The following is a 10,705-nucleotide window of genomic DNA, read 5'->3' as shown; positions in this document are numbered from 1 at the left end:
ACTAACTCCAAAGAGCCAGTCTTATTATATATATATATATGCTAAAGAGGGATAAATTTTAGAATACCTTAAGATACCATGTAAGTTATACAACAAGTAAATATATTATGATATTTGTGTATTTATTTCAAAGAACTATTTTGAATTGATGGTTAATTGATTATATAAAATTCAAATATACATCATACATGCATCAATTGATTGTATTATAAAATTTCTCAATAAGAGGATCTGGATCATGATATTGAATAAATGAAGAAACTAATATATATATATAATAATTTTTAAATGCAACTGCCCTCATTTTTTTAATACAGATACGCCGTTAAACATGTGACTTATTGGAATTATTTTTTAATGCACTATAAAGTCATGTGGTTTAATAGCATTAAAATCTCACTTTACTAAGCCGTATTTGTATGGAAAAAAATGAGGGCGTCCGCATTAGAGATGAATTATATATATATATATATATATATATATATATATATGTAGAATCCAATGAGCAATATTTCACACTTTAAAATTAAATGGGAACGAAGGAACTAGAGAAAGGGAAAGGGAAAGGGAAAGGAGTCTGGAGAACGGTATTTCCGTGACAATATCTCGTGTTCGTCCCATAACTTTTTAGGCCACCTATCGTCATTAATTTTCACCTTAAGGCCTCAATTTCTCTCTATTAATTTAAGCTGTCCATGATGGAAATAGCCACACAACATACACATCATCAACATACACAATATTAATCAGATGGGGTCGTTGCCTAAGGAAATTACATGCACATTGGATTTGAATGCTCCGGCACTAGTTGTTAGAGGCAAGAGAGTAGGCTCCTTGAGTTCATGGAGTCAATAATTCTGAAACGACAAGAACTCGATGAACCCTTTTACGTACTGGATTTAGGTGTCGTGATTTCTCTCTATCATCAGTTGATCTCCAACCTCCCGATGGTTCACCCTTACTACGCCGTCAAGTGCAATCCCGAACCTGCTATCCTCGAAACACTTGCTGCTCTCGGCTCTAACTTCGACTGCGCAAGCCCTTCGGAGATTCAAGCTGTCCTGGCCCTGAGTGTTTCACCCGATCGCATTATTTATGCCAATGCGTGTAAGCCAGTGTCTCATATCAAATATGCTGCAAGTGTTGGAGTCAACTTGACAACTTTTGATTCGATACAGGAACTTGACAAGATTCGGAAGTGGCATCCGAAATGTGAGTTGTTGATCCGGATCAAATCCCCCGTAGATGGTGGAGCAAGGTATCCGTTGGATTCCAAATTCGGTGCCAATCCTGAGGAAGTCGCCCATCTTCTCGGAGCCGCTCAGGCTTCGGGGCTTGCTGTAATTGGTGTTGCATTCCATATAGGAAGCGAAGCAACAAATTTAGATGCATTTCATGCAGCCATTGCTGAGGCTAAAACGGTTTTTGAGACGGCTGCTCGGCTTGGAATGACAAAAATGCGTGTCCTGGATATTGGTGGCGGCTTTGCATGCAACCCAGGATTCCATGAAGCGGCTTCAATAATAAAAGATGCTATTCAAACTTATTTCCCAAACGAAACAGCGGCTGGACACTTGAGTGTCATTTCAGAGCCGGGCCGGTTCTTGGCAGACACGGCTTTCACGCTAGCTACTAAAGTTATAGGGAAACGCGTCCGAGATGAACTGAGAGAGTACTGGATTAACGATGGGAAATACGGATCATTCGGATGGCTGTCAAGCGAGGAAGTGATTGCTAAGTGCGGTGCTCATATTCTTGCTTCCGCCTCTCATAGTAATAATCGGACCTACAGGTCGACGGTGTTTGGGCCAACGTGTGCTGCAGTCGATAAGGTTTTTACAGGTCATCAATTACCGGAGCTTGAGGTGAACGATTGGCTAGTGTTTTCCGATATGGGTGCTTATACGACTGCTTGTGGAACCAATTTCAATGGATTTAACACTGCTGCCATTCCAACTTACGTAGTCCGCTCGGATCCTACTAGCTAATAGAATGCATGTGACTATTTAGCTAGTGAAGTCTTAAGGCAAATATTGCAGCTTTGCATATATAACTCTATGATTAAGAGTGTGTTTTTTTCATTTAATGGCTTTAGGTGACTTAATGTAACTGGTTAAGTCAATCGGAGGTGTTTGTCTTTATCGTTTAACGAGATTTTTAAAATAATTTTCATGGAATAAAATAAATCAAAAAATTTTAACTTTTTATTAAGTGGAGAAATTTAAATAAACCAATTAATTTCTAATGTAAAAAATATCTCTATTTTATTATTTATTTTTTATACCTATCCCAAAACTCATCCGTACACATGTATCCATTAATAATCTCTTTCTTTATTTAAACATGCCCATGGTAAATTGAGAAATGTTGTTGAATGTACTTTTGGTGTGCTAAAGGCCTGTTTTCCAATTCTAAAAAGAACCATAGTCATTTAATACACAGACAAAAATAGGGGTGGCATACATGTAAATACGTAATTTTCTTTGAAAAATGTCAGTAGTTGATGTATTATTTGCTCAATATGTAAATGATGAAGTTGAGCTAGAAAGTTTTCATGGCAATCAAAATAAACAACTAATGCTAGCAACTCTTCAACCATTGAAGATAAAAATTTCATGTGATAACCTTTAAATTAAATGGCAAAACAACTATTGCAAGCATCTTATTAGTTTTTTTTCCTTATATTATGTACTATAGTGAGAAATTGTGATAAAATTTGAAACTTATGGTATTTTATATATTATAATTCCAAAATCATTATATATTCACTTGAACGAGATTTTGCTTATATATGATAAAATATTATAGTATTTATGTCTTTGAGATATAAATATATTATTTATTTAATATTCAAATTTAATAAAGACACAAATGTAAAAGTACATGTTTTTAATTTTTAAAGTTGAAAAAACAAACATCTTAATATTTATTTTCAGAGATTCAGACTATATACATATATTAGATTCAAACATTCAAGTTTATTCAGAATTCATAATAATTCAAGTTTATTACAAAATAAATAAATAAACATAACCTAGGAATTATTGGTTAATTTTCTTTTTTTAAAATGAACCTCTCTAAGATGATATTGATTTTTTTTTAAATAACAAGATAATTTTTCCTTTTTTAGAGATGTCCAATGAGCCGTGCTATGCTACATGTATGCGTGTTGTACTCGTGTTATGCCTCATGAGCTTGACCTGTTAGACATCTCTAAACTCCAGTGTAAAGAGTATACGTCGAAATTAATGTACTAAGGGTATGTTAGATGAGTGCTTGATATCTAAACCTAACTTATTAGATGGCTTGTATGACGTGCTGTCACACGTGCCTTGAGGAAGCGTGCTCATGTTGTGCGGTGCTATACAGACATGTGCAGTGCTGCTGGTACCCCTATTGGAGATCTCTAGTTTAAAGATGCATGTTCTAGTTAATGTAATTATTAAGCGTGTTAAATGAGTGCTTGATTACTCCGTTAGGAAAGGGTTACAAAGACGAGAAATAAATACTTAAAGGAGAAAATTACACATGGGCTAGGAGAGTGGAGAGAGCGATTTACTTCAATATGATAGTATTTAAAAGTGCAATCTGCAATGGCAGTTCTTAATCCCGATCTAATTCCCGGTAGATGGTGAAGCAAGCTATCCGTTGGATTCCAAATTCAGTATTATGGTAATATAATATAAGAAAGTTTAACACAAAGTCTAAAAGTCAAGAATATGCACACTTGTGAGACTCGAACTCGGGATTTGAGTTCTAGGGATGTCGCCATTTAAAATAAAATATGTTACTTAACATCTGTTGTTTCCTTTAGGGTTGCTGATTTACTAATATGACTAGTCGGTCTTTGGAGATGTTATCGTTGGTGTTAGAGGTGCAAAGTTGAGATTTACAGAGAGTAAGTAAATTAGTCAAAGGTAGTGGTACCTTATTGATGGTATGAGTAACGCTCGGGATCCTATGAGTTGAGTCACCCAATTGTTGTGCCATTAATTTATCTATTTCATGTAAAATATTAATTTTACTAGTTATACAATTTATTATTCAATAGATGAATGACAAATAACAATTAGAACTCAATTATTGAGATCATTAACGTTATTAAAGAAGGAAAAAGTACAGGATGATTATTTTCTTCATAAATCAAGCGAAGTAAAAATACTCATGATTATCATATTGTTTTTCATGCATGATGCAACAAACTAATGGCCATATCTCTTAATTCATGGGTTGATACCTAAGGAAGTAAAAATGTATTTGAAAAAAAATCGAAGAAAAATAGATCACAGAAGTCAAAATTAGATACTTGTAAATATATTCACTTATTTTTATTTTTCTTTAAATAGGTCTATCCCTTGACAAACAAATTTCTAAACTTGATCACTGATAATCATGTACAAGATGTACATGCACATACTACTATAAAAATGATATTTACTGAATATATACCAACACTTGTTTTCTGATACTTTGTAAAATGTATCAGTAGTGATGTACATTTAGACCATCTTTTCTATTTAAAAAATATTCATCATAAATCATTGACATTAAGATGTCAATAGCATAAAACTTAGTGATTACTGATGCTAAAGTATTAGTGATAGAAAAGAAAAAAAAATTCTAATTATGTTCCAATTTGAACTCTAACTCAAGATCTCCAAACCACTAATGCATGTATTTCTATCCTACAAATTTGTTTAATTTCTTTTATTTCTTTAAACTATATGCAATTGATTCGTGGATCAAAACGAGACAAATGTACAAACCTTATCCATAATTTAACACTAATTTTTCAGTTTCCCTCCACCAAAATTTGTTCCCACTTAAACAAACTAAATCTCGAAATACCGAAAATTCAAAATGCCTAAATCCTTAACTCTCTCTAAGCACTAACTAGTGGCAACCCCTCTCTCAGGCCTCAGTAGCACGCACTGCGAAAGCAGCACACACAGCCTGCACAGAAGCAGCCTAGCACGGTAGCACCACACGTAGTAGCACATCGCTCGCTCTGACTCTCTCTCAACACGCACAAGCTGCTGTAGCAGCTCCTCTCTTATACTCACTTAGTTGTTCTCAGCCTCCGATCTCAGCTATTGCCGTCATAGCTTCATTCAGCTGTTGCCAGCATGCCGACCACCTGAGACAGTGAATTGAGACTTTTTTTTTTTAATTTTAATTTTTCATTAATTGTTTCCTAAATTAAATTAACCAAATACTCAAATTAATTGAGTTGAGAGGAATACTGTAAAAATTTAATTCAATAAAGTTTGTAAAAAATTTTTAATTTTTTTTTTCTTCCAGTTGGGTTGGTAATTTCCACAACTCAAGAATTCTTTTGGTGCTGATTTTTCCAGTACTTTGCCTCTTAGAAATTTTCCATTACTTTGCCTCTTAGAAGGCATCTGCTTTCTTGTCTTTCACTTTTATCTTTCTTTGTTTCGAACGCATGATAATGAATGATAATTGTAGAATCAGAAAAAAATGATATTGTCTCCCCAAGTCCTTACCACAGTCTCTCTAAATCCGCTCTTAGTGTAATTAAAAAATATATTTATACGAATATGAAAATTGTGATTATTTTTTGTACTTATATATAGGGTTGAAATATTTTTTTTTCATCTTTTCGTTATTTCCTGTTTGGTAGGATTAGATAAAAATCATTTTTATTTATATGTTAACTTTTAGTTATTTTTTCTAATTTTTCCCTTAACAAAAAATCTTTTTTTGTTCTCAATGAATTACTAATAAACAATATTTAACTGACGGTTAGTTAATGGAAGGATGTTTTAGACTATTGTTTAAAAAATGGGGATGAAATGGACTGTTGCATGAAACCTTAGGGATTCTCCCTTGCAAGTTATTAATATCTCTTAATCTTTTTTTTTTTTTTTGGAGGATAAAATCTACATTCAAAACCAGAGGAGAGAATAGATACTATAGTTCTGAAGGGTATAAACCCATCCATACAACAATTTCACATCTCTCTATAACTAGTTTAGCTAAAGAATGTAAAATAGCATTGTAAGATCGATGAGCACACAAGATATTAACATGATCAAAACCCTTCACTAGGTTCTGAATTTCAAATATTACCCAAAAGATTTCGGATCTGCAGCCTTGCCTGATGTCTGTAAAATTAACCACCTCTTGAAAATTTGATTCAATAACCAAACATCTTATGCCTGCATGTTTAGCAATCTGCACACCCCACTCCATTGCTTCGGCCTCCACAAAAGCTACAACTCCAGCTGTAATTACATTTCCAGATTCATCTCTAATGACATTTCCCAGTCCGGAGATGTGCTTTTACCAGTTGGTGGCTGCATCTACATTCACTTTAAAAGCATCTCTTAGGGGAACTCCATGTCTTTGGAGTCAACCTCTGCTGGTTTCCTACAGATGTAAATGTTGGTACTTGGGTTCTTTTATATGCATGAATAACAGCCTCTGCCTTAGCTAACAACACCTGAGGATGCATCCTCTTTCCTTTAAATAAAAAATGATTTCTAGCACTCCATGTCACCCAAAAAGGGGCCACCAACAGTTCAATATTAGCTTTGCTTCTCAATTTAGTCATACCATGCAGCAAGCTCAAAATCTCTTCATGCTATTTAATTGTTATAATTTTTACCCAATTTTAACCGGTAAATAACTACCTAAACCACATACTTGAATTTTTTATTTATCTTATTTAATTATTATAGGTTGTAAATTCCATGTAATGGTCCATGCAAAATCATCCTTGTATTTGAATTTTTTTATTTCTTGTAGTCAGCGAAGGTGCGAAATCATTGCTTATTCACGAATTGAGCTTTATAAATACATACTATCATATAGGCATATCCAATTTCTTGCCCTGAATTAGCTTTAATCTATTAATTACTCGAAACCATGCATTTATCAATTGAAAATTGTTGGCCAAGCAAAATGAAGATTCTTTATGAAGATGTAACCATTGAAAATCTAACAAGGCTGCCAGTGAAATCTTTAATTCGATTCAAGTGTATTTGTAAATTTTGGTGCACATTAATTAATAGTCCTAGTTTTATTTCAAGGCATCTCAAGAACTACAACGATGAAAATGCTCGTCTTTTTGTTGAGTACAATACTTTTGGTTTTGAAGGCCAGAGATTCGCTTTATTTTCAGATGAAACTTTGACTGATTTATCATCATATCAGGTATTTAAACCTCAGATTTCCAAAGATCATGATGACTGGGCTCCTTTTACCTGCGGTCCTTATAAGGGATTGTTTTGTATTTACACACCTTCCTGCATAGATTTGTGGAACCCGGCGACTAGAGAACTTAGGCCTCTTCCAAAATGTAACATTGAACTTATAGATATCTTTGAAATAGGAATCCAAGAAGTAGTTTGGAATGTAGGCATTGGATTTGAGTTAGATCCAGTGAGTAATGATTACAATATGGTTTTTATATTTGAACTGTGTAATAATGCAAGTACAGAAACTGGTCCATATTTACATTCACACATTGCGTTGTACACATTAAGCACTGATTCTTGGAGATACTCAAAAATAGATGATTGAGCTCTCAGTATTGTAGACTTGATGTCACCATGGGAGTCGACACATATATTAATGGAGTTTGTTATTGGTTGGCTTACCTGTGCAATCAACAAGAAGTGATTCTTTCATTTCATATGCGTGATGAGGTGTTCGAAGAGATGAAAGTCCCGTACCCTCATAACAATGAAAATTATCGTCCTCATATTGCCGGAGTATACAAGGCGTCTCTTCATTTGATAACTGAAAATAGGTTCAGTGGTTGTTATCACATATGGTTGATGAAGCAACAGAGTTGTTGGACAAAACTAGCGATCGTTGGACCTTTTCTAAATGTTTACCGTACACTTCGATTGTGGAAGAATCGTTCAGTCTTCATGGAGACTCGGCGGTCTCATGATGTCATGCTGTGTGATCTTAATACCCAAGAGTTGAGGTATATTGGGTTTGACGAAAGGTTTAGATCTTGGAAATGGCTGTATTGCTATGAGTAGAGTGTGCTTTCCATCAAGTGGAAAGGCAGCCAGCTCTATTGAGGAAGACAGATAGGACAAGCAATTTTCTTATAAGATAGCGTAACATTGCAATGTGTTAGTCAATTATGTTAGCCAAGTATCTTAAGTTAGTGGCAGGTAAATTGTGTGCTAGAAATAGGTTATTCAAATGTGTAATCCAAGCATAGTTATATGAAAGTTGGTTGAACGGCTATAAATACATGGCCATGTCTCTAATTGTAAGAATGAAGCTAAAAGCATAATAAAAAATGCTCAAATTTGCTCTCTTATTTACCCTAACCTTTACCCAAATATTTTTAACTACAAATACTTTCCACTAGCACACTAACTTCCTCTATTCCAACAGTTTTTGCATCATGGATTCCTAGGATTCTTTTATGAATTACAAAATTAATGATATTTGTTGATGCAAATTTTTGCTCAATGTACAGTGACCGATTTTTGTTATGGACTTTCTTTTAAATCAGGTTTTGTGGATTATTTTCTATTTGAGGAGAATATTTTGACACAACTTAAAAGTATTTCTAATTCCCAAATATAAGAGTGTTTTATTATATTATAACTCGGTGAGTCTGAGATCGATTCGCAGAGAAAAAATTTAATTTGTTTATTTTATTTCATCTAAAAAATGAAAATAAAACTTGAATATATGCAATTTAATTTAAGTGAAACTATGAAATTGAATTAGTTAGGGTTATGAATCCACTCTTAGTAGAAAATAAAATTTAATAAACTCTTTTTACCATTTTTTTATTCAGATTTATTGCCCAAAAGATTAATTGTATAAATTATTATTATTTTCTCATTAATTTGATTATGGATAAGGTATTTATTATGCCAAAATTTGATTTGTTTACAATAAGTAAAAATACCATTTTCTCATACCTTATATTAAGATATTAAGAATTTATTGTGCCAATCTCCCTTATTTGTTTACAATAAATCAAAATTTCAAAATATAAAATATGTACAAAATTAAATAGGAAATAATTCAATTTATATAATTAAAAATAGAATTTGACTAAATCATATTTATTTCCTAATAGTTTCACCTTTCCCTACCTGTTATTATTTAGCTAAGAATAATTAAAATAAAAATAATTATTAAAATTAAATTACTCATAATTAAAAGGAATAAAAACAACTAAATTGAAAATAAAACTAAATTTATTTTAAAAAATAATTATGAAAAATATTAAAACACAACAGAAAAATAAGATTACAAGGAAATTGAGAGAAATTGAGAAGAAGAGAGATACCCCAAAACATAAAAATGAGACTCTATTTATAGAAAAATACATTCATAATCCAGTGTTTTGCGGTCCACATAAGCTTTATGCATGCGCTCCTCACAGCCATTAGATTAAGATCCAACGGCTGGCCAAACTTCAAAAGTCAACATTACATGTGGCATCATGCAAAGCTTCCAATTCAATCAAAGAACGGTTGAGATTTGGCGGGTTAATGAGTGGATCGAGTCAACCTAAATACAAAGGTTCGAAACCCACAACTTGCTTCACCAACCATTGCCACGTGGCATGATCGTAGTCATTGAATTATAAATGGTTGAGATTTAGTCAAAATTGACAGATATCCAATGCACTCATATCTATTGTAAGCTCATTTTATCATCCAATCAGTGCTTGTCAACACAAAAAGTCAACTTTTTTGCACAAGCTCAATTTTAGGCCAATCTTAACTCATCTTAAGGGTTTCAAACCTCCACAATCTAAATTTGACATCCGTTTATCTGTTTGAGGCCTTGAATTACGTGAAATTAATATTTTACCTAATAAACACACAAAAATAAATAGTTAAGACATAATTAATAATTCTTAATATATTACATAAACACAAATATAAATTATAATATAAGCACAAAATAACATTTTATCGTTTGATAATCAAATAATTTTTAATACTAATCATATTTCAAATCACTTGTTTCCTAGCGGATAATTATTATGTACAATTGTCAAAGGGAGCCAGCGTGCCAAATATTTCTAAATATTTCAAATCACGTATCGTATTATGTAGAATGCTTAGTTGCCTGTATGCTCATTCTGTAGAATGTATATTTACTCATAGGCATATTCCATAGAATGTATCTTTACTCATAGGCACATTCTGGAGATTGTTTATTTGCAAGTAGGCACACTTTGTAGAATGTATATTTGCCTATAGTCGCATTCCATAAGATGCTTGTTGGCTCGAAGGTTTATATTTAGAAATATTTTCTAAGTGTTTAGGTCATTCTTTGTAAATAATAAAACTAGCTAGATCTTTCTTTGCAAAATCATGCTTTTAGCGTTTTTTCAAAGACGATCCCTTTAGGCATTCTGCTTAAAAACATTTTCTAAGTGCCTAGGTCATTCTTTGTAAAGAATGGACCTAGGTCATTCTTTGTAAAGAATGGACCTAGGTCATTATTTGTAAAAAAAAAATTACCTAAGTCATTCTTTGTAAAGAACAATCATTGGACTTTCTTTGCAAAATCACAACTTTGGCAATTGTCGAAACTTTTACCTTTGTGCATTCTACTTAGAAAATATAAGTACCTAGAACATTCTATGAAAAGAATGGACCTAAGTTGTTATTCATAAGAGGTAGATATAGGCCATTCTTTGTAAAGAATGAATTAGGTCTTATTTTATCCAAAACTTGCC

General features: G+C 32.8%; 1 protein-coding gene across 1 annotated transcript; it reads left to right on the top strand.

The window, feature by feature from the left end:
- Positions 1-834: 834 nt before the first annotated feature.
- Positions 835-2,022, top strand: LOC18044434 (ornithine decarboxylase). The gene has a single exon (XM_006436620.2). The coding sequence runs from the start codon at positions 843-845 to the stop codon at positions 1,986-1,988; it is 1,146 nt and encodes a 381-aa protein (XP_006436683.1). The 5' UTR covers positions 835-842; the 3' UTR covers positions 1,989-2,022.
- Positions 2,023-10,705: the final 8,683 nt, after the last annotated feature.

This window comes from Citrus clementina, unplaced genomic scaffold, assembly GCF_000493195.1.
Source record: "Citrus clementina cultivar Clemenules unplaced genomic scaffold, Citrus_clementina_v1.0 scaffold_4, whole genome shotgun sequence".
NCBI classification, from domain to species: Eukaryota; Viridiplantae; Streptophyta; class Magnoliopsida; order Sapindales; family Rutaceae; genus Citrus; species Citrus x clementina.
This window is presented reverse-complemented; position numbering and strand designations above follow the sequence as displayed.

What these genes read in the sequence shown, in the direction of transcription:
- LOC18044434 (XM_006436620.2), top strand. Translation starts at nt 843, where the DNA reads ATGGAGTCAATAATTCTGAAACGACAAGAACTCGATGAACCCTTTTAC.